The following is a 25,311-nucleotide window of genomic DNA, read 5'->3' as shown; positions in this document are numbered from 1 at the left end:
TTTGGCTATTTGGGGTCTTTTGTGGTTCCATACAAATTTTAGGATTGTTTTTTCTAGCTTCAAGAAGAATGCTTGTGCAATTTTGATTGGGATTGCATTGAATGTGTAGATTGCTTTGGGTAGTATTGACATTTTAACAATATTTATTCCAATCCATGAGCATGGAATATTTTTTCATTTCTTTGTATCTTCTTCAATTTCCTTCATAACCTTTCTATAGTTTTCAGCATACAGATCTTTTACGTCTTTGGTTAGGTTTATTCCTAGGTAGTTTATGATTCTTGGTGCAGTTGTGAATGGGATCAGTTTCTTTATTTCTCTTTCTGTTGTTTCATTATTGGTGTATAAAAATGCAACTGATTTCTGTACATTGATTTTGTATCCTGCGACTTTGCTGAATTCATGTATCAGTTCTAGCAGACTTTTGGTGGAGTCTATCAGGTTTTCCATGCAGAGTATCATGTCATCTGCAAAAAGTGAAAGCTTGACTTCATCTTTGCCAATTTTGATGCCTTTGATTTCCTTTTGTTGTCTGATTGCCGATGCTAGAACTTCCAACACTATGTTAAACAACAGCAGTGAGAGTGAACATCCCTGTCGTGTTCCTGATCTCAGGGAGAAAGCTCTGTTTTTCCCCATTTAGGATGATATTAGCTGTGGGCTTTTCACAGATGGCTTTTATGATGTTTATGAATGTTCCTTCTATCCCAACTTTCTCAAGGGTTTTTATTAAGAAAGGATGCTTTATTATGCAGCAAAGGCAGTCCTGAGAGGAAAATACATTGCAGTTCAAGCCTATCTCAATAAACAAGTAAAATTCCAAATACAAAATCTAACAGCACACCTAAAGTAACTAGAAGCATAACAGCAAAGACACCACAAACCTAGCAGAAGAAGAGAAATAATAAAGATCAGAGCAGAAATAAACAATATAGAATCTAAAAAACAAACAAACAAAAAAACAGTAGAGCAGATCAATGAGTTGGTTTTTTTGAAAAAATAAACAAAATTGATAAACCTCTAGCCAGGCTTCTCAAGAAGAAAAGAGAGGAGCCAAATAGATAAAATCACAAATGAAAATGTAATTATTACAACCAGTCCCTCAGAAATACAAGCAATTATCAGGGAATACTATGAAAAATTATATGCCAACAAACTGGACAACCTGGAAGAAATGGACAAATTCCTAAACACCCACACACTTCCAAAACTCAAATGGGAAGAAATAGAAAATTTGAACAGACCCATAACTAGTGAAGAAATTGAATCAGTTATCAAAAATCTCCCAAGAAAAGAGTCCAGGACCAGATGGCTTCCCTGGGGAATTCTACCAGACATTTAAAGCAGAGATAATACCTATCCTTCTCAAGCTGTTCCAAAAAAAGAAAGGGAAGGAAAACTTCCAGACTCATTCTATGAGGCCAGCATTATTTTAATTCCCAAACCAGAGACCCAGAAGAAAAAGAGAACTACAGGCCAATATCCCTGATGAATACGGATGCAAAAATTCTCAACAAGATACTAGTAAATCAAATTCAACAGCATATAAAAAGAATTATTCACCATGATCAAGTGGGAATCATTCCTGAGCTTCAGGGCTGGTTCAATATTTGCAAATCAATCAATGTGATACATCACATTAATAAGAGAAAAGATAAGAACCATATGACCCTGTCAATAGATGCAGAAAAAGCATTTGAGCTTACTTTTGTTAAGATTCCACATGAAAGAGATCATATGGTATTTGCCTTTCTCTAATTGCATGAAGCATTATGCCTTCAACGTCCATTCATTGAGTCACAAGTGCCAAGATTTCATTCTTTTTTATAGCTGAATAATATTTCACTGTGTGTGTGTGTGCGCACGCATGTGCACATGTGCGCACGTGTGCATGAATCCCTTCTTATTCATTCATTCATTGGTGGACACTTAGGTTTTTTCCATGTCTTGGCTATTGTAAATAATGATTCAATAAACATGAGATGCATATATTTTTTCAAATCAGTGTTTTCATTTTTTTTAAGACAAAACCCAGGAGTGGAATTGCTGGATCATATGGTAGTTCTACTTTGAATTTTTTGAAGAAATTCCACACTGTTTTCCATAGTGGTTGCATCAATTTACATTCCTACCAACAGTGCACAAGTGTTCTCTTTTCTCTATATGAATGCCTGCACTTGTTATTTCTTGTCTTTTTGATACCAGCCATTCCTATATGTATGAACTACCTCACTGTGGTTTTGATTTGCATTTCCCTGATAATTAGCGATGTTGAGCATAACTTTATGTACCTGTTGGCTATCTGTATGTCTTGTTTGGAAAAATGTCTATTCAGATATATTGTTTAGTTTGTTTATAGTTGTTGAGTTGTAGAATTTCTTTGTTTTGAATAGTTCTTTATCAGATACATGATTTGCAAGTGATCTTCTCCCCTTCGGTTTGTTGCCTTTTCATTTTGTTGTGCAGTACCTTTTTTTTTTTTTTAAATATACTTTGCTTCCTTTGCTGTACAGTAGCTTTTTAGTTTGATGTAGTCCCACTTGTTTTTACTTTTGGTGTCAGATCAAAAAACTCATTGACAAAACTGATGTCAAGGACATTACTGCCTTTGTTTTCTTAGAGTTTTATGGTTTCAGGTCTTCAAGTGTTTAATCATTTTGAGTATATTTTTTGTGTGATGTAAGAAGTGTTTTTGTGTGTGTGAATGAAAACCTAATTTTTTAAAGTGGGCTCTGGGTACTGAGGGTAAGTCCCTTTCAGTGTTGTGGTGGTGATTTTGTCCTTTTCAATGACGTGAACAATGACTCCTATGTCTGACACTGCATCCTGGTCCATAGCTTTAAGCATGGCTTGTTATATGAATTCAAACAGGTGCTCTAGATTCATGTTTGGCTCCCACAGGGACTCATATATCCCATACATTTGTTTATCGCATATGCTGATGACCAGAAAGTCGTCAGTCACCGTGGGGTAGCTGATGAGGTCTAAAGGGCAATGAAGGGCTTAAAGATTTTGGGAACTAATTGGGCAATTACTAGGTCAGTGTAGTACTGGCCAAACTATTTCTCAGAAAGGAGGTTGGCCACTATGCTCATGAAGGTTTAAGGCTTTATCTGCCAGCCATACTATAGCTCATACACGTTCATCCAGAACTTGAGGTGCAGAGCAGTAGTCTGGACATTGGTGGTGAGTCCAGCCAATCTGATGTACAGCCAGTCAGCCGTGGAAAAATCTTCTGGAAGTCTGTGGTTATCACCTGGGCCTGGAAGTAGGACTAATTGTATTATCTTCTCCCTTTGTTTTATTTTTTATTGAGGTGTAATTAGCATACAATTTTGTATTAGTTTCAGGTGTATAACACTGGTTCAAGAATTCTATACATTACTCACAACTTACCATGATCATTGTCATCACTATCTGTCACCATACAATGTTATTACAATATTATTGGCTATATTCCCTATGCTCTACTTTTCATCTCCATGACTTACTTATTTTATAACTGGAAATTTGTACCTCTTAATCTCCTTTATATCACCCACCCCTTCTTCTCTGGCAGCCACCAGTTTGTTCCCTGTTTTTAAGAGTCTTTTTGTTTGTTTGTTCATTCATTTGTTTTGTTTTTTAGGTCCCACATGTAAGTGAAATCATATAGCATTTGTCTTTTTCTATATGACTTGTTGCACATAGTGTAATACCCTCTAGGTCTATCTATGTTGTCACAAATGACAAGGTTTCACCTTTTTTATGGCTGAGCAATATTCCAGCTCGCGCATGCACATGCACGCGCGTACACACACACACACACACACACACACACACACCCCACACTGAATCTTTATTCATTCATCTATTTATAGACATAGGTTGCTTCCATAACTTGTTATTATAAATAATGCTGCCATAAACACAGGGATGCACATATCTTTTCAAATTAGTGTTTTTGTATTCTTTGGGTAAATACCCAGTAGAGAAATTACTGAATCATGTAACATTTCTGTTTTTAATATTTTGATAAATCTCCATACTGTTTTCCACAGTGGCTGTACCAATTTGCATTCCCACCAAGTGTGCACAAGATTTTCTTTTTCTCCACCTCCTCACTAACATGTATTATTTCTTGTCTTTTTGACAATAGCCATTCTGACAGTATAAGGTGATATCTCATTGTGGTTTTGATTTGCATTTTGCTGATAATCAGCAATGTTGAGCATCTTTCTTCTTGTGGGTCTGTTGGCCATCTGTATTTCTGTGGAAAAATATCTATTAAGATCTTCTGCCCATTTTTTGATAAAATTACTTTTTTGATATCAAATTTTGTGTTCTTTATACATTTTGGTTATTAACCCCTTATCAGATAAATCATTTGTGAAGATCTTCTCTCATTCAGTAGGTTGTCTTTTCATTCTGTTGACGGTTTCCTTAGCTATGCAAAAGAGTTTTATTTTGTGGTAGTCACAATAGTTTGTTGTTGCTTTTGTTTCCTTTACCTGGAGACATATCTAGAAAAACGTTGCTAAGGCAATGAGAGATTATTGCATATATTTGTATCTAGAAGTTTTATGGTTTCAGATCTCACATTTAGGTCTTTAAACCATTTTGAATTTATTTTTGTGTAGGGTATTAAAGCATATGGTCCAGTTTTCCCAGTACCGTTTATTGAAGGGACTTTCTCCCACTGTATATTCTTGCCTACTTTATTGTAGATTGACCATATAAACATGGGTTTATATCTGGGATCTCTATTCTGTTGATCTTTGTGTCTATTTTTGTACCATACTGCTTTTTTATAGCTTTGTAGTTTATATCTTGAAACCTGGGATTGTGGTACCTCTAGCTTTGTTCTTTAATGACATTGTTTTAGCTATTTGAGTAGCTTTTTTTGGCTTCATACAAATTTCAGTATAATTTTAGTTCTGTGAAAAGTGTTGTTGGTGTTTTAATCAAGATTGCACTGAATTTGCAGATAGCTTTGGACATTGTGGACACGTTAACAATATTAATTCTTCTTAAATCCATTGGCATGGAATATATTTCCATTTGTTTATATCATCTTCAATTTTTCATGAGTATTTTATGGTTTTCAGAGTATGGGTTTTCACCTCCTTGATTAAGTTTATTCCTCGGTATTTTATATTTTGTGGTGCAATTGCAAATGGGATTGCTTTTTTAAAAATTTCTTTTTCTGCTACTTTGTTATTAGTGTATAGAAATGTAACAGATTCTGTATGTTTATTTTGTATTCTGCAAATTTACTGACTACTTTATTTCTAATAGCTTTTAGGTGGAGTCTTTAGGGTTTTATAGAGAGATTATCAAGTCAGTTACAAATAGTGACAGTTTCACTTTTTAATTTGGATGCCTTTTATTTTTCTTGTCTGATTTCCACAGCTAGGACTTCTAGTGCTATGTAGAATAAAGTGGTGGGAGTGAATAGACATCCTTTTCTTGTTCCTGATCTTGGAGGAAAAGTTTTTAGTTTTTCTCCATTGGGTATGATGTTAGCTGTTTTTCATATATGACCTTTATTATGTGGAGCTATGTTCCCTTTAAATCCACTTTGTTCAGAAACTTCATCATAAATGAATGTATTTTTCAAATGTTTTTTCTGCATCTATGGAAATGATCATACAGTTTTTATCTTTTCTTAATGTGATACATCACATCAATTGATTTGTGAATACTGAACTACCCTTGAATCCCTAGAATAAATCCTACTTGATTGTGGTGAATGATTTAAAAAATGTATTGCTGAATTTAGTTGATATATTTTGTTGAGGATTTTTGCATCTATGTTCATCAGAGATATTGATATTGGCCTGTAAGTTTTTTTTAAGTTCATTTATTTATTTTGAGAGAGAGAGAGCGTGCAAACATGAGTAGGGGAGGGAAAGAGAAAGAGGGAGAGAGAGAATCCCTGTTAGCACAGAGCCCAATGTGGGGCTCGATCTCATGAACCATGAGATCATGACCTGAGCCAAAATCAAGAGTTGGACACTTAACTGACTGAGCCACTTAGGCGCCCCAGCCTGTAGGGTTTGTTTGTTTGTTTTTTAATAGTTGCCTTTGTCAGGTTTTGGTATTAGGATGATGTTGATTTTATAAGAATAAATTTGGAAATTTTCCTTCTTCTTTTAGGAATAGCTTGAGAAGAATAGGTATTAACTCTTCTTTAAATGTTTGGTAGAATTCACCTATGAAGTGATCTGGTCCAGGACTTTGTTGGGAGTTTTTTGAGCACTGTTCAGTTTTATCATAGGTAATTAGTCTGTTCAAATTTTTTGTTTCTTCCTGATTTAGTTTTGGAAGATTCTATACTTCTAAGAATTTACCCCCCCCCCCCTTTTTTTTTGTAGGTTGTCCAATTTGTTGACATATAAATTTTATGATATTCTCTTATAATTAATTCCTTGTATTTCTGTGGTGTTGGTTATTTTCTCTTCTTTGTTTCTGATTCTGAGTCCTCCTTTTTAATTTTTTTTAATGTTTATTTATTTACTTTTAATTTTTTAAAAGATCTTTTAAAGTTTATTTTGAGAGACAGAAAAAGTGTGAACAGGGGAGGAGCAGAGGGAGAGGAGAGAGTGAGAATCCCAAGCAGGTTTCAGCACTGCTGGCAAGAAGCTCAGTGCAGGGCTCTAACTCATGAACTGTGAGATGATCACCTGAGGCAAAGTCAGACGCTTAACCAACTGAGCCACCCAGGCACCCCAAATGTTTATTTTTGAGAGAGAGTGAGCACATGTGAGCAGAGGAGGGGCAGAGAGAGAGGAAGACACAGAATCTGAAGCTGGTTCCAGGATCTGAGCTGTCAGCACAGAGCCCAACATGGGCCTTGAACTCACAAACCATGAGATATGACCTGAGCTGAAGTCAGACACTTAACCAACTGAGCCGCCCACATGCCTCAAGTCCTCTTTTTCCCTTGATGAGTTTGATGAAGGTTTATCATTTAGTTTATCTCCTCAAAGAACCAGCTCCTGGTTTCATTGTCTTATCTATATATTGTTTTTAGTCTCTATTTCATTTATTTCAACTCTAATCTTAATTTTCCTTCCTTGTAATAGCTTTGGTCTTTGTTCATTGTTCTCTTCCTAATGCTTCAGGTGTAAGATTAGGTGTTTGAGGTTTTTTGTTTTTTATTTTATTTTTTTAAGGTAGGCCCATATCACGATAAGCTTTCCTCTTAGAATTGCTTTTGCTGCATCTCCAAGATTTCAGACCATTTTGTTTTATTTCTTTTTTTAAATTTTTTAAATGTTTATTTATTATTGAGAGACAGAGCAAGAGCATAGGAGGGGTAGAGAGAGGGGGAGAGACAGAATCTTAAACAAGCTTCAGGCTCTGAGCTGTCAGCACAGAGCCCGATGAGGGACTCGAATTCATGAACCAAGAGATCAAGACCTGAGCCAAAGTCAGTAGCTTAACCAACTGAGCCAACCAGGTGCCCAAGACCATTGTGTTTTCATTTGCACTGGTCTCCATGTATTTTTTTCTAAATTTCCTTTTTTATTCGTGGTTAACCCATTCATTGTTTAGTAGCTTGTTTAGCCTCCATGTCCTTTTATGTTTTCCAGATATTCTTCTTGTAATTGATTTGTTTCATACCATTGTGGTTGGAAAAGTTGCTTAATATGATTGCAATCTTCTTAAATTTATTGACTTTTTTGTGGTCTAAAGTGATCTATCCTGGATAACGTTCCATATACACGTGGAAAGAATGTGTATTCTGCTATTTTTGGATGGGCTATTCTGTATATATTTGTTAGGTCCATCTGGTCTAATATGCCATTCAAAGACACTTTCCTTGTTAATTTTCTGTCTGAATGATCTATTAATGTAAATGGGTTGTTAAAGTCCCCTACTACTATTGTATTATTGTCAATTTCTCCCTTTATGTCTGTTAATATTTGGTTTATGTATTTAGGTGCTCCTATGTTAGATACATAGATATTTATAACTGTTATATCCTCTTATTGTATTGATCCCTTATTATATAGTGTTCTTTGTCTCTTACTAGTCTTTGTTTTAAAGTATGTTATGTCTAAGTATTGCTCCCCTTTCTTCCTTATTTTTCCTTCTATTTGTATGGTATGTTTTTTCAGCCCTTCATTTCCAGCCTACATGTCTTTAGGTCTTAAGTGAGTCTCTTCTAGGCAGCATAAAAACACATCTAATTTTTTAAATCTAGTCAGCCCCCCTAGGTCTTTTGATTGGAGCATTTAGTCCATTTAAAGTAATTATTAATAAGTATGTACATATTGCCATTTTGTTAATTGTTTCCTTGTTGTTTGTGTAGTTCTCCTCTGTTCCCTCCTTCTTCTATTGCTCTCTTCTCTTGTGTCTTGATGGATTTCTTTAGTGTTATGCTTGGATTCATTTCTCTTTATTTTTGTGTATCTATTATAGGTTTTTGATTTGGGGTTACCATTAGATTTGTATATAACATCTTATGTGTACAGCAGTCTATGTTAAGTTGGTGGTTGCTTAAGTTTGAACACACTCTAAAGGCATAAATTTTTAGTCCCCCCTCCATGTTTCATGTTATTTGTTGTAATAGTTTATAACTTTTTGTGTATCATATCCCTCAACTGGTTTTTTTTTTTTTTGAGGATATAAATTTTACTGCTTTTGGGTTTTAAATCCATACTACCTTTATAAGTGATTAAACTACTTCCTTTACTACATGTTTGCTTTTAGTCATGAATTTTCCTTTCATAATTTTTGTTTTAGTCCTGATTATGGCCTTTATTTTCTACTGAAAGAATTGTCTTTCACATTTCTTGTAAGGCTAGTTTAGTGATGATGAACTCTTTTGTTTGGGAAAGTCTTTATCTCTCCTATTCTGAATGATAACCTTGCTGGGTAAAGTATTCTTTTTATTTTTTTTTTTAATTTATTTTTTTTAAATTTAGATCTAAATTAGCATATAGTACAACAATGATTTTAGGAGTAGATTCCTTAATGTCCTTTACCCATTTAACCCATCCCCCCTCCACAAGCCCTCTAGTAACCCTCTGTTTGTTCTTCATATTTAAAGTCTCCTATGTTTTGTCCCCCTCCCTGTTTTTATATTTTTTTGTTTCCCTTATGTTCATCTGTTCTGTGTCTTAAAGTCCTCATATGAGTGAAGTCACATGATATTTGTTTTTCTCTGATTAATTTCGCTTAGCATAATACCCTCTAGTTCCATCCATGTAGCTGAAAATGGCAAGATTTCATTCTTTTTGATTGCCGAGTAATACTCCATTGTATATATATGCCATATCTTCTTTATCCATTCATCCATCGATGAACATTCGGGCTGTTTCCATACTTTGGTTACTGTTGATAGTGCTGCTATAAACATTGGGGTGCATGTGTCCCTTCAAAACAGCACACCTGTATCCCTTGGACAAATACCTAGTAGTGCAATTGCTGGGTCATAGGGTAATTCCATTTTTAATTTTATTGAGAAACCCCCATACAGTTTTCCAGAGTGGCTGCACTAGTTTGCATTCACACCAGTAGGGCAAAAGAGATCCTCTTTCTCCACATCCTTGCCAACATCTGTTGTTGCCTGATTTGTTAATGTTAGCCATTCTGACAGGTGTGAGGTGGTATCTAATTCTGGTTTTGAGTTCTATTTCCCTGATGATGAGTGATGTTGAGCATTTTTTCATGTGTTGGTTGGCCATCTGGGTGTCTTCTTTGGTGAAATGTCTATTCATGTCTTTTGCCCATTTCTTTACTGGATTATTTGTTTTTGGGGTGTTGAGTTTGATAATTCTTTATAGATTTTGGATACTAACCCTTTACTTGTTAGGTCGTTTGCAAATATCTTCTCCCATTCTGTCGGTTGCCTTTTAGTTTTGCTGATTGTTTCCTTTGCTGTGCGGAAGATTTTTTTTTGATGAGGTCCCAGTAGTTCATTTTTGCTTTTGTTTCCCTTGCTTCTGGAGATGTGTTGTGTAAGAAGTTGCTGCGGCCAAGGTCAAAGAGATTTTTGCCTGCTTTCTCCTCAAGGATTTTGTTGGCATTCTGTCTTACATTTAGGTCTTTCATCCATTTTGAGTTTATTTTTGTGCCTGGTGTAAGAAAGTGGTCCAGGTTCATTTTTCTGCATGTTGCTGTCCAGTTTTCCCAGCACCACTTGCTGAGGAGACTGTCTTTATTCCATTGGATATTCTTTCCTGCTTTGTCAAAGACTGGCCATACATTTGTGGGTCCATTTCTGGATTCTCCATTCTGTCCCAATGATCTGAGTGTCTGTTCTTGTGCCAGTATCATGCTGTCTTGATGATTACAACTTTGTAGCATAGGTTGAAGTCCAGGATTGTGATGCCTCCTGCTTTGGTTTTCTTTTTCAATATTGCTTTGGCTATTCAGGGTCTTTTCTGGTTCCATACAAATTTTAGGTATTCTTTGTTCTAGCACTGTGAAGAATGCTCATGTTATTTGGATAGGGATTGTACTGAATATGTAGATTGCTTTGGGTAGTATTGACATTTTAACAATATTTGTTCTTCCTATCCAGGAGCATGGAATCTTTTTCCATTTTTTGGTGTCTTCTTCAATTTCTTTCATAAGCTTTTAATAGTTTTCAGTGTATAGATTTTTCACCTCTTTGGTTAGATTTATTCCTAGGTATTTTATGGTTTTTGGTGAATTATAAATGGGATCAATCCTTGATCTCTTTCTGTTGCTTCATTGTTGGTGAATAGGAATGAAACTGATTTCTGTGCATTGATTTTATATCCTGCAACTTTGCTGAATTCATGAATCAGATCTAGCAGTTTTTTGATGAAATCTTTTGGGTTTTCCACATAGAGTATCATGTCATCTGCAAAGAGTGAAAGTTTGACCTCCTCCTGGCTGATCTGGATGCCTTTTATTTCTTTGTGTTGTCTGATTGCTGAGGCTAAGACTTCCAATATTATGTTGAATAACAGTGGTGAGAGTGGACATCCCTGTCTTGTTCCTGACCTTATGAGAAAATCTGTTTTTCCCCATTGAGGATGATATTAGCGTTGGGTCATTAATATATGGCTTTTATGATCTCGAGGTATGATCCTTCTATCCCTACTTTCTTGAGGGCTTTTATCAAGAAAGGATGCTGTATTTTGTCAAATTTCTTTTATTGATGTGATGAATCACATTAATTGTTTTGTAGATATTGAATCAGCCCTGCATCCCAGGTATAAATCCCACTTGGTCATGGTGAATAATTTTTTTTAATATATTGTTTGATCCGGTTGGCTAATATCTTGTTGAGGATTTTTGCATCCATGTTTATCAGGGAAATTGGTCTATAGTTCTCCTTTTTAGTGGGGTCTCTGTCTGGTTTTAGAATCAAGGTAATGCTGGCCTCATAGAAAGAGTTTGGAAGTTTTCCTTCCATTTCTATTTTTTTGGAACAGCTTCAAGAGAATAGGTGTTAACTCTTCCTTAAATGGTAGAATTGCCCCAGGAAGCCATCTGGCCCTAGACTCTTGTTTTTTGGGAAATTTTTATTACTCATTCGATTTCTTTGCTGGTTATGGGTCTGTTCAAATTTTCTATTTATTCTTGTTTCAGTAGTGTATATGTTTCTAGGAATTTGTCCATTTCTTCCAGATTGCCCATTTTATTGGCATATAATTCCTCATAATATTCTCTTATTGTTTTTATTACTGCTGTGTTGGTTGTGATCTCTCCTCTTTTGTTCTTGATTTTATTTATTTGGGTCCTTTCCTTTTTCTTTTCGATCAAACTGGCTAGGGGTTTATCAATTTTGTTAATTCTTTCAAAGAGCTAGCTTCTGGTTTCACTGATCTGTTCTACTGTTTTTGTTTTGCTTTTGTTTTTTGTTTTTTTTTAATTCGGGTTTATTCGCATTAATTTCTGCTCTAATCTTTATTATTTCCTGTCTTCTGCTGGTTTTGGGTTTTATTTGCTGTTCTTTTTCCAGCTCTTTAAGGCTTAAGGTTAGGTTGTGTATCTGAGATCTTTCTTCCTTCTTTAGGAAGGCCTGCATTGCCATATACATTCCTCCTATGACCACCTTTGCTGTGTCCCATACGTTTTGGGTTGTGGTGTTATCATTTTCATTGGCTTCCATATACTTTTTAATCTCCTCTTTAACTTCTTAGTTGGCCCATTCACTCTTTAGTAGGATGTTCTTAGTCTCCAAGTATTTGTTACCTTTCCAAATTTTTTCTTGTGGTAGATTTCGAGTTTCATAGTGTTGTGGTCTGAAAATATGCACGGTATAATCTTGATCTTTTTGTACTTGCTGAGGACTGATTTGTGTCCCAGTATGTGGTCTATTCTGGAGAATGTTCCATGTGCACTGGAGAGGTGCTTTAGGATGAAATGTTCTGAATATATCCATTAAGTCCATCTGGTCCAGTGTGTCAGTCAAAGCCATGGTTTCCTTGTTGATTATTTGATTAGATTATCTGTTGATTGCTGTGAGTGGGGTGTTGAAGTCTCCTACTATTATGGTATTACTATCAGTGAGTTTATGTTTGTGATTAATGGATTTATATATTTGGGTGCCTCCACATTTGGTGCATAAATGTTTACAATTGTTAGGTCTTCTTGGAGGATAGACCCTTAATTATGATATAATGCCCTTCTTCATCTCTTGATACAGACTTTATTGTAAAGTCTCGATTGTCTGATAGAAGTATGGCTACTCTGGCTTTCTTTTGTTGAAAGATGATAGATGGTTCTCCATCCCCTTACTTTCAATCTGAAGGTGTCTTTAGGTCTAAAGTGGGTCTCTTGTAAATAGCATAAAGATGGATCTTGTTTTCTTATCCATTCTATTACCCTATGTCTTTTGATTGGAGCATTGAGTCCATTGACATTTAGAGTGAGTACTGAAAGATAACAATTTATTGCCATTATGTTGCTTGTAGAGTTGGAGTTCCTGGTGGTGTTCTCGGATCCTTTCTAATCTTTGTTGCTTTTGGTATCTATCTATCTATCATCTATTTTTTTTTCATCTTTTCTCCCCTCAGAGAGTCCCCCCTAAAATTTCTTGTAGGGCTGGTTTAGTGTCACAAACTCCTTTAACTTTTGTTTGTCTGGGAAACTTTATCTCTGCTTCTATTTTGAATGACAGCCTTGATGGATAACGAATTCTTGGTTGCATATTTTTCTGATTCAGCACGTTGAATATATCTTGCCACTCCTTTCTGGCCTGCCAAGTTTCTATGGATAGGTCTGCTGCAAGCCTGATCTGTCTTCCCTTGTAGGTTAAGGACTTTTTTTCTCTTGCTGCTTTCATGATTCTCTCCTTGCCTGAGTGTTTTGTGAATTTGACTCTGCTATGCCTTGTCGATGGTCAGTTTCTGTTGAATGTAATGGGGATCCTCTGTGTTTCCTGGATTTTGATGTCTGTGTCTTTCCCCAGGTTAGGAAAGTTTTCTGCTATGATTTGCTCATATAACCCTTCTACCCCTATTTCTCTTCCTTTTCTGGGATGCCTATGATCCTGATGTTCTTTTTTAATGAGTCATTGATTTAATTCTTAAATCATGCTCTTTTGCCTTAATCTCCCTCTTTTTTTCTGTTTCATTATTCTCCATAAGTTTGTCCTCTATATCGCTGATTCTCTGTTCTGCCTCCTCCATCTTTGCCTCTGCAGCATCCATTTGAGATTGCAGCTCAGTTATCGCATTTTTTATTTCATCCTGACTAGCTTTTACTTCTTTTTTCTCTGCAGAAAGCGATTCTAATCTATTGTCAACTCCAGCTAGTATTCTTATTATCATGATTCTAAATTCTGGTTCAGACACCTTGCTTATATCTGTATTGGTTAAGCCCCTGGCTGTCATTTCTTCCTGCTCTTTCTTTTGGGGCGAATTCCTTCGTTTCATCATTTTGAACGTAGAAAAGGAATTAAGGAGGTAGAAAAAATTAAAATTAAAATTATAAAAATATTAAAATATTAAAATTAAAAACAAATACACACACACAAAAAAATGAATAAATGATGCTAGGTCCTAGGTGTGTTTTGGTCTGGGTATTGAAAGTGGCTTGATAGATTAGAGAAAAAAGGAAAAAAAAGGAAATCATTTGAAAATTTGAAAAAATGAATACAATGAAGTAGACTAAAATAAAATGATGGAAGTAAAATAGAATTTGAAAAAATTTACACAAAAGTAAAAAATATAGTAGAAAAAATAAAAATATTTTTAATAAAAATTGAAAATAAAAATGAACTTTTTCTTTCTGTATTCAAGAAAAGAAATGAAAGAGAGGAGAGAAAGAAAATCGAATAGATGGACCTAACAGATTGAAATACAACTGAAATTACTTTGTTTTCCTCTAGAAGTCAAACTGTGAAGTGCTTTACAGTCCGTAAACTAAGCAGGTGGTGAGACTTGTGTTCTTGAAGAGCGAGGTTGGCCCAGTTGGGCAGGGCTTAGTGTAATGGCTTCCTTCTCCACTAGATGGCACTGATAGCCTACTGGGATGGATTGCTGTGGTGCTTGTAGGTGAGTATACGCATGCGTGGAAGTGGTGAAAATGGCGTCACCCAGCTACTCAGTCTCTAGTACTGGAACTCTCTTTTCCCTGATCAGTAATTGTGCACCCGTCCTTCATCTTCAGATTCTGTCCACTCCTCACTTCCACACTGTCCATGACGAAGCCCCAGGCAGCACCTCCCTCCCGAGTTTTGTCTCAGATGCGGCTGCCTTCCCTGGACCCCCACTTCTGAGGGACTGTGGCTTTGACCCATTCCGCCCCTCTGCAGAGGGTCTCATCGAGCAATGGCCAGGTGCTGGCCACACCCAGGAACGCTTGGAGAACCATGCTGCTGCCGATGCCCAGAGACTGCAGCCAGGTGCCAGACAGCCCCCCAAAAAGTTCACGAAACAGTGTAGCAGCAGCTCCTCAGGGATTACGGAAAATCACAACACACATCTGGCACCAGGCTTCATCCCCAATGACCTTGTTCCAGCACCAGTGAATGTGGCCGTTCTCTGAGGTCTGCTGCGCCCAGGTGGCCTCACAGCTTCTACTAAATGTCCTTCCAGCAGTGGAACCACTTCTCCTCGTGTGGCCCAAGAATCTCCCGGACCCCACTCTGCTCCTGGGGATTCGCCCTTCCCACCAGAGCACCGCCAGGTATCGAGCTGTGGAGTTTTAGACTCTGCACTCACCCTGTTTAGTCTTAATGGAATCTAAACCCTCTCTTTTCTCCTTTCTCCCTTTTTAGTTCAGTCCCTGCAGCTGTTTCCAATTTTCCTCTTTCTCTCCAGCTACTTTTGGGGAAGGGTGCTTTTCCCATATTCTTCCCCCCACCCCCATCTCTGTCCTCTCTCCACATGCAAAAGCGGCTCCCCGCCCTCCACAGCTTTTCTCTCCCTAAGTTCACCTCTCCATGCTGCATTCTGAATTCTATGGTTCAAGTTGTGCAGATTGTTGTATTAATCCTCAGATCAGTTTTCTAGGTGTGCAGGATGGTTTAGTGTTGGTCTGGCTGTATTTCATGGACATGAGACACACAAAAAACTTCTATGCTGTTCTGCCATCTTGGCTCCTCCCCAGGGTAAAGTATTATTAGTTTCAGGCAATTTCTTCCTTGCAGTACTTTGAATATATCATGCCACTCCATTCTGGCCTGCAAAGCTGCTGAGAATCAGCTAGAAGCCTTATGGGTTTTCCTTTGTGCGTAACTATTTACTCTTCCTAATCTAAAAATTCCCTCTTTATGATTGCTTTTTGCCATTTTGATTACTTTGTATCTTGGTGTGGATCTCCTTGGGTTCATTTTGTTAGGAACTCTCTGTGATTCCTGGATCTGCATATCTGTTTCCTTCCCCAGATTAGGTAAGTTTTCAGTATTTCTTCAAATTTTCTGCCTCCTGCTCTTTCTTCTTCTGGGATCCCTATAAATGTTATTATGCTTAATGATGTTGCAGAGTTCCCCTTAAGCTATTCTCATTTCTTAATTTTTTCCCTTTTTGCTATTAGCTTGGTTACTTTCAATCATCCTCTTTCAGATTGCTGATTCATTCCTCTGCATCCTCTAATCTGCTGTTATTCCCTCTAGTGCATTTTTAATTTATTATTGAATTTTTCACCTGTTACTTTTTTGTTTTCTACTTGAAGTTCTCGTTGAGTTCATCCATTCTTTCCTCAAGTCCAGGGAGTAGCTTTATGACCATTACTTTCAATTCTTTATCAGGCATATTGCTTATCACAGTTTAATTTAGCTCTTTTTTTCTGATACTGTTTTATTCTTTCATTTGGTACATATTCCTCTATCTCATTTGCTTAACTTTGTTTCCATGTATTAGGTAAGTCAGCTACATCTCCTTGTCTTGAAAGTGGTGGCCTTGTGTAGAAGAGGTCCTGTGGTGCCCTGTAGCACAATCCCTGGTGACAATCCCTAGTCACCAGAACTGAGAGCTGCAGTGGTGTCTCTTCTGTGGGCTGCTTGTGCCCTGTTGTTGTGGCTAAGCCACTTGTTATCTCAGACTGCTGTAATGACCCACTGCCTGCTATAAGCACACTGGGCAGGGTTTGGTCCCTCTGCTAACAGGACTGTCTAGGCCATTGTGGTGGGCAAGACTGGCAGTCAAGGTAACTGAAATTAGCCTCTCTGCCAGTTGCAGGCACACCAAAAGGTAAGGCTTGCTTCCTACAAGGCCAACTGAAAGGCTTTCCTTGGTAGGCTGCAATCAGACTAAGCATCTGCAGTTACCCTCTTTGCCACAGCAGGTGCAAAAGCAGTTGAGCTTGCTCCCTGTGCAGCCAGCTAAGAGGCTCAATTGGTGAAACTGCAGGCACACTGGTGTGTGGGGTTATCCCCCTTCTCCTCACTTTGGAGTGGTGCTGGTCAGACTTGCAGGGGGCTGGATGCCTACCCAGGAGGGTGGGTCTGTGGGGCAATCCAGGGGCAGGGCATGTAGTGCTAGCAAGATAGGTGGAGAGTGTTAACAATGACTCACACAAGTATCTGGTTTTCCTGTCTGGAGAAGAGAAATGGTGCCTGCTGGTTCTCCACCGCACCCCCCCAGAGAAATCTAAAGATCCCTGGCCTTCTAGTGCACATTCTGAAATTAGTAAATCAATCTCCTTCACATATACCCCAGGCACTTTTCAAATTGCTGCTTCTGTGCTGTCTTGAGTTACTAAGCTGATTCTTTAAGGGCAGGGACTCATTTTCCTATTGCCCTCCTGCTCTCCTAGACTTAAGGTGGCTGATCTTTAAAGTATGTTTTTAAAGCCCTGCTTATTTTAAATGCTCCTGAAGTTAAACACCACTGGTTTGCAAGGCCACATAAGGGGACTGGTCTTCCCAGTGTGGGTCCCCTGTGCCTGGAGTGCCTGGTATGAGGTCTCGTCCTTTTCGCTTCTCCATTCTGGTGGTATCCCTCCCATTTGTGGTTACTCTCACCAGGGTTTTGGTTTCCACTCTTCATACCTTTTTCAATGTGATCTCCTCTCTACAATGGACTGTGGGAGATCTGTTCTACCAGTCTTCAGGATGTTTTCAGAGTTAGCTATATAAATACAGCTGCTATGTTGGTGGCCTGTGGGATGAGGTGAGCTCAGGTTCCTCCTACTCTGCCATCTTCTCTCTTCCCTGAACTTTCTCTCTTCCATTCACTCAATAAGGGTAGTTGAAGATTAAAAAAAATCTTTAAGAATTTTATCAAGGAGCAAATTCCAACAGGTTGAATGACTAATGGAAAGTTTGCTACTTTAGAACACTAACTCTGTCAGGCAAGTAGTCTTTTCCCCATTTGACATAAGTTTTGGTTGAGAAAAGCAATTTTTTCATGATTATATAACATGCCAAAGATGAGAGTTCAATTCAAACATAGATCTGCCTGAGAAAGCCACTTTCTACTATTCCAATAGTAGACAAATTTTAGCATGCTTTAGAATATCTAAATATTGCAGTGCTCAATCCAAATACAGATTCCCAGATGGCCTCTTGGAATATGTATCTTTTATAAACACACCAGGTAAATGCGATGTGGTCCAGGATCCATACTTAACTAGAGTCCATTAACTTTGAAAACTGCCTACTCAAGAAAATCAGAAATCAGGTATCTTTAAATTAGTATTTGTTATTATTATCTGGCTATACACCAGCTATTCCTTAGCTACTAGAGTCCTAGAAGTCTTACCCAAGAGGCTATATGATAGAATATCCCAGGAACATTTTATAAGTATAGAGGATTCTTGTTAAATTTGAATCTGGTAAAAATAATAAACCTACCTTCCCTGAATTAACCATAAGATATAATTCATCATGATTGGGGCACTATTAATTATGTCAAAACAGTAGGAATTAATTAATTGGAACCATCCCGAGCAAACCAAGGTACCTGAAGGAAAAATCAAACTAACTTTTTCTCACCATGTCCTACAACTATTATATATTTTTATAAACTCAATACCATGTTCCTAGTCCAAAAAAAATTAGTAGGTTTACCATTTGTTTCATTTTATTTTGATGAATATTATTTACAAAGAAGAAAAAACCACTTTTCTTGTTTGTACAAAGTCAATCCAAAGTGGAGATGTATTTGTGAAGTACTAAAAGAGAACACCAAGGGACAGAAGATCTGCATTCAAATTAAAATGTCATTTTGTAGCTATGACCTTGGATTATTTTTCTTACTTGGGCCTCAGTTTCATCATCTGTAAAATAAGGAATATCTACTAAACAACCACTTTAGAATTATCAGTGGATCAAATGAGGTAACAGGCATTTTGAAAGTATCTCAAAATAGCTGGAAAATGTTATAATTATAGACAAAATAAATTTGAAGGGAAACATTACAAGACATATCTTCTGACAGCAGCTGTAATGATATTACTAGATGTTTACAGATTGTTTTTGATGTAAATGTTGCCACTTCCCTCATTGTATTCCCCAAGAAGGATGGGATTCTAGATCTCTCAGGAGCCACAGGATTGACAGTGAGTATTGTTTACATAGAAAGTCCCTGACAGTTGTCTTCATTGTTTGATAATACTTATCAAAAAGAAAAAAATACCATTACCTTCAGCACCTGTAGAATTGGACATGACTCTCAAAAGTACAATCCTACTACATTCTCACTACATAACAGCTACTGTGGTGAGTTCTCTGGCCCCATCCTTAGACCCAAGGATGGCCGAGTCAGCACCAAGAAATTCTTACAGACTGATTTTGTGAAGAATGCCTGTGACCAAGTGCCAGCACCTTCAAGAATTAGGACTGGCCCAGATGCTACTTATCCATATGATCTTAGGCAAGATGTACTTATAAAATGAGGTGATAGTCTTAGAGGATCATTCTGACATTCTATAAGTCTCAATGACTACCATCTTGGGTATTTTCCTATTCTTTGTCATAACAGAAAAAAAAAATCACAGTTAAGCAGATATAGATGTTTTAAATAGATTTAAAACAGTTTCAGGATACATTGGGACTGATTAAAAGATAAAATCTTTTCCACATGCAGTGAAATCGTAGTTGTAAACAAACTAAGAAACATTTTTTACAAGATAATTTGCCATATGACCTCAAGGTGTTAGACAATTTTTAAAGGCCTTATAATTTCTGAATTTTTCAATTGAGAGATTCTTGGCATTTTAAGTGTCTAGAAGACTGCCTTCATTTTTGGATATTTTCTTCTACATTTTCCAGTCTATTATCATTACAGAAGAAAACATTTAGCATACAATTACAGAAATAGATAATTAACCAGATTTAAAGTAACTTCAAGATACATTTACACTGAAATATACAGAGAAAATAGCTGAGTCAAAACACACATTCACAGTCTCAATTTCATTAATTTATGGAAACTATTTAAATATGAACCAGGTAACATCTTACATGGTAACTGAATTCTTTATATTTAACTAAAGACATGTATAACACTTACAACATTTACACAATACTATTTTCAAAATAGGGTTTTGACCTCTAAGAATAAAAGTTCTTAGTGACAAACTTTAGGCAGCAGCTTAGCCCAGTGGATATTAACTTTGTTCTAAGAAGCAGCTACATATAAACAGTCCCTCATACCCTGCAGCAAGACAAAAGTGATATTAAGAAACTTTTAAGGCAGAAAAAAAGAATCCTACAAGTGTAAGGTCCAATGACAATGTTTACAAATGAACGTAAGATCTCAATTATTTAACTGAGCAAGTGACTTAATTTACACATTAACTCCTTTCCTGTTTCAGATTCTGGGAATATTTATGCTTACCCTACTGTGCAAGGCATTGAGAACACAGAGGAGGATCGGACATGGTTTCAGTGGTGGGCTGGTACACGTTTAACAAACCCCTTCTTGGGAAGAGAATCCTTTACTTATAATATTTATGGATCCCTATGGTATAAATACTCCTATGTCCCATTTCAAGCTACCAACAATTTGGTAACTGGCTCACAAAATTCCTAACAATTCAACAGTCATCTCTTACAAACTATTATTAGCTAAGCTCCAATACACTACTGTATGGTCCCCACCCTCAAGTAGCTCGTAATCTCTTTGTGGGTGCACACTTAAGAGGCTAGACAAGAACAGGGAAGATAGGGATAAAATTTAAAAAATTCAGTTACAGAATTTGTAAGCAGTTTTAAAACTCAAAAGGAACAAAATCTGTGGAATTTTTGTACTTGTTTTCTATTCCACTTTTCCTTTTAATTTCAGAAAATTAAAATGCAGCATATTTTCAGTAAAGGGTAAGTGGAATAAGAAGGAAAAAGACAAGAAAAAACATCCCAAGATTTATGTTAACAGTGATGTTTCCATCAGAAGAAAATGCTTACTAAGATAAGGGCAAATATAACTTTTAAAATTTAAGCCCTTTCAGTTCAGTTCCAAGTCCTGAAGATTTATCCTGTCCTCTTTGGCTGCAGCTTTGATGAGATTAGTATCGTGCAAAAGAAGCTAGCTAAAGAACACACTTCTTCACACCACTCACACTATCAGCTCATAATAAAAAGGCAAAACTAAATTCTGGAATATGATAACTGAACTTCTTTTGCATAGTCACCTTCTTGGATCAGATCTTGGGTAAGTGCCGGCTGGGGTGACCAGGAAATTCTTCTGGTAACAAAACATGGAGTCTACAGGTTGGGCACGTCCCCTGTTGCATCAGCCAAGGTCTAATGCACTAAAGGAGCAAAAATATTCATGTCAGACTCTCAGAGTTAGACTAACAGAGGTAACTGCTACACTATATAATCAGTTACCAGCCAACCTGTCTTCTGGTGGATCTTAAAACCTTATCTAGTAGATTGCCAAGCCAATTGCTGCAATAATGGCACCTTCTCTGATTCACTAAGCAATATAGCTGGTACACTTTTCAGCCAGTTTATTAGGATCCTTTCTCCAAACCCAATTTTCAGGATGAGTACCAATTCTTCCTAACAAAGAGGCTGAGGAAACCTGCCACATATTTTTCCTCTAGTTAATTATATATTGTTCTCCTTTATAATCCAGAAAAAAATACAAAAGTGACTAATACCTTGTACCAAGTGCTAATGGTGTTTTGAATTTAAAATCCCTAGATGATGGATATACTTTTCAGATGTCTTTTTGGTGAAAATGAAGTATTCTTTAGCTATGAACTATCTGTTAAGTCATTCGCTTGAGTAAAAACTCTCCAAAAACAAATCAATTTTACCTGTATAAATAATGAGAGCCAGGTCAGATGAGAGAAGATTAAGAATAGGCACTATACCATTTGCAACTACGTGGATGGAGCTGGAGGGTTTTATGCTCAGTGAAATTAGAGAAAGACAAATATCATATGACTTCGCTCAGACGAGGACTTTAAGACACAGAACAGATGAACATAAGGGAAGGGAAGCAAAAATAATATAAAAACAGGGAGGGGGACAAAACATAAGAGACTCTTAAATGTGGAGAACAAACAGAGGGTTACTGGAGGGGTTGTGGGAGGGGGGATGGGCTAAATGTGTAAGGGGCATTAAGGAATCTACCCCTGAAATCATTGTTGCACCATACGCTAACTAACTTGGATGTAAATTAAAAACAAACAGGAAAAAGAATAGGCACTATATATTAGGCTCACTAATTGTAATAACCCTAGAAAAGTAACCTCAGTGGGTCACCTGCTTTCTATTCTACAGACAATGGCAAAGAATAAGAAGTTTCATTAAACATTTATTTTCTAAATGGAAGCTTCAAATGGCTCAGTATCTTTCCTGGTCTTTTGGGAGTAGCCATTCTGTGTCCACTTCTTCATATTAGAGTAGATACAAACTATGTGTCACATTATACATATACGGCTTGAATGAGCCGGCTACTTACTGTTCACTTCCCTGAGAAGACTGTATGTAAGATTATCTTTTCCTGGGTCAAATTACATCTTTGCACCATTAGACTTGGATCATAAATTGTATATCGATAGCATTTGCACAGCAACACCAGAAACTAATCTATACAAATGCCAAGAATCAACAAGATATGCCAGTCTCAGATTTTTCTAATATCAAAACTGAAACTTGAGCACCTAAAAAGCAAATACAAGGCCCGGAAAGACGGTTAAGGTGAGTCTTTTGCTTTCTAAGGGAAGGGGTCATCAGTAAATGGGAACAAAGGACACTATATGTTATTTATAGCAAATTGAGATGAAGTGACACAGTTGCTGTGTCAATCAACATTCCCTCCAGTTCTATTTGAAACTACTCTGTATTATTTCAATTTCATCACTGTCTGTCTTTTCGTGTAAGGTATGTAGAGATCTGAGAAAGCACGGTGCAAAGTGGGGCTAGGTATGGGGAAAACAGGCATCAATGTTTCTGTGTGGTTCTCCAAAGCCTGGAGTTCTTTCCCATGGAATTCGTAACACAGCTATAGCCATGATACATATAAATGACTTCAAGTAAGGCAGTATGAATCTTGCTTAGTTGATTAAATGGCAAAATATTTAAAAAGATAAGTTTAAAGGGTTACCTGAGAATGGAATTTGTGAGCACAAGGCAAAACTGAGAGGTTTTCTGGAGAGAGATTCTCATGACAAATCACACAAGGCTCCTTTTCTTCCTCCTCTTCATCCTAGGGAAAATACACACAGAAGGCCCAATTCAGCTCCTTTCTTTCTCCCAAATTTAAATGTATTTAGAATCAACAGTCTCATTCTCACCAAATTATTGTCTCCTTCCCATGTGGCAGGCCCTTGTGAACTAAGGGGCCTCCAGGCTGGTTTGGGGGGCTGGGCGGCATTAGACTGTGGAGGAGTGTGGCTGGGTGAAACACAGTTACCATTTGGCACAGATTTTCCTTGACTCTGAAAGTAAGAATATTATACTTTTTTTTTTCAGAAGTGTTCAAAAACAGGAAGAATTGGTAGGATAGCATAGAAAATAGGGTACAGTGAGAATTAGCAAAAGGATAAAGGTCAATTAGATTTGTGAAAAATCCTGAAATAAAATGTTAGTAATATTACTTGTATACTCAAAGCCAAGTTAAAAACAACTCTATATGCCCTTTTAATTAAAACAAGTCTTTACAAAAATTAGAAATAATGTCTTCCTTTAGAGTCAAAGTAACCTAGAATCAATTCCAAGAGGATCATTTTTATTCGAGAATGATCAGGTAGTATTTCAAAAAGACTTCCTATACCATTTAAGTTGAAGTTCAATTTTTAATAGATGCTTAATGTGATTACAGGTTATTGGAACAGACATGAAGATAATTAAGACTGCTAACTACCTGATACAGGTTTGTTTTTGTTTTTGTTTTTTACCTGTGATCTCTTGGGGTCAATAAATTGGGAAATCTTGTACACAATTTCATCAAATGTCAGTCCAGATAAGGATTTCCCATGAATGTCCTTCAATTTCCGTAAGAAATCCGTAAGCTCCTTTCTGGAAGAGGTCAAATAAAGAGCAGTGGTGATTTTTCCTACTGCCTTGAGGGCATGCCCTCCATACAAGTTACAAAATCCTATCGTATGATGGGTATGTAGAATAGAGATGTGGCCCTTTAGGTCTCTGATCTAAAGTCTACCTAAATTTATCTTAAACCAAAATGAAAACTCAAGTTTATTTAATATTTATTCTTTCCAAAAAAGAACTTTAACTGTTTTTGAAAACTTACTGTATGAAAATTGAGGTTGTTATCTACTTACTTATGTACTAAGCTCTTTATATCATGTCTCTAACTGTTCTTACTCAGGACTAAAGTACTCCTTTTAACTTGGGTTACTATAGGTCTCTTTTCTGTGTTAATATTTAATCTTTGTTTTGTTTCTGAGTTTTACAAAATTAAAACTGAACAGAGAAGCTAGAAGACACATTAAAATAATGTAGGTTTCTTTATCACACAATCAATACATTCCTTTTCAAATCCCATATTCCATTGACTCAAAGTCTGTATACATTTTTGGTAGGATAGAATAGGATGAAATATTTTCTTTCCCAAATGAAGTGTCAGGTCATCAGCCTGGTAAACTACCTTGGATTACTATTCATTTTATACATTTTATATGTACATATACTTATAACTGTATTACAGTTCTATTTTCATTGTCTGTTCACTATATTTAGAAAACCATAATCCTGAAGCATAACAATATGTTCATTAAATAAAAGTGTTAGCCTTCAAATGAAAATACTGGTTAAAAACTGGAATTATTTCCTTAAATACAAAAGGATAAAAAACTTCATTTCTGGAGAAGAAAAATATCTTTCTGCTAAAGTCAGAACTGTGAAAACCACAGCAAAATAATTATTTCTTGCATTTAACTGTGTTCCCTAACAAAAACTAAGAGCCCTAAATAAAATTAAGGAAATAGGAAAGTAAAACCTGATGTTTGGGCTTATATATAAGCATACAATCAAAATTCATTTTGGAAAGAGGTTATTAATTATTGTAACTGGTGGCATTAAAATTGGATAGGCTTATGACTAGTTATACTTTTTAGTAAATGAGCAAACCTAAATTTAAAAATCTATTCTGTCATAATTTAAGACTAATATATTTAGTGAAGAGGCTTAGCATTTATATTGAACACTATCCCTTTAAATTTCATTTTCCTTACCAAGGCAATGGAAAAGAAATATATTTGTGTGTATGTTTGTTTCATTCCCCTAATTATGGTGGTGGAAAACGTAGAGTATGATCTGTACTCACAACTAAATAAAAATTAAGGTACCTGGTTTGTTGTGGAAAAGCAGTTTTCAGCCTGTCTATAATCCTCTCCCAATTCATCATGGGGGGGTCACTTCCCAGACCTGCACTGGGAGGAGGCCCAGCGTCTCCCACAGGCGCCGGTACAGTCCAGGCTATACCAGTCATCTGAAAGGAACACAGAGTTATAACCCATCAGCTTTAGTTATTAGGA

General features: G+C 36.6%; 1 protein-coding gene and 1 pseudogene across 10 annotated transcripts in view; both read right to left on the bottom strand.

Moving 5' to 3' along the window:
- Nucleotides 1-25,311, bottom strand: part of DZIP3 (DAZ interacting zinc finger protein 3) — a 131,718-nt gene that overhangs the window by 13,781 nt on the left and 92,626 nt on the right. For 9 of the 10 annotated variants that reach the window (XM_060640090.3, XM_060640089.3, XM_060640099.3 and 6 more), the window contains 5 exons: nt 25,123-25,265; nt 23,713-23,833; nt 23,110-23,253; nt 22,920-23,021; nt 18,423-21,111 (listed from right to left, as the gene is read on the bottom strand). In XM_060640090.3, coding sequence (XP_060496073.3) covers nt 21,001-21,111; nt 22,920-23,021; nt 23,110-23,253; nt 23,713-23,833; nt 25,123-25,265 — 621 coding nt within the window. In that variant the 3' untranslated portion in view covers nt 18,423-21,000. Of the gene's footprint in view, nt 1-18,422; nt 21,112-22,919; nt 23,022-23,109; nt 23,254-23,712; nt 23,834-25,122; nt 25,266-25,311 lie in introns of those variants that run through there. The other variant, XM_060640091.3, reaches the window with a different exon arrangement.
- Nucleotides 2,591-3,405, bottom strand: LOC132684316 (proteasome subunit beta type-3 pseudogene; annotated as a pseudogene).

The sequence above is a fragment of the Panthera onca genome, chromosome C2, assembly GCF_046562875.1.
Source record: "Panthera onca isolate mPanOnc1 chromosome C2, mPanOnc1 haplotype 2, whole genome shotgun sequence".
Classification (NCBI taxonomy): domain Eukaryota; kingdom Metazoa; phylum Chordata; class Mammalia; order Carnivora; family Felidae; genus Panthera; species Panthera onca.
Note: the sequence above shows the minus strand (reverse complement) of the source record. Positions and strands in the feature narration are given on the sequence as shown.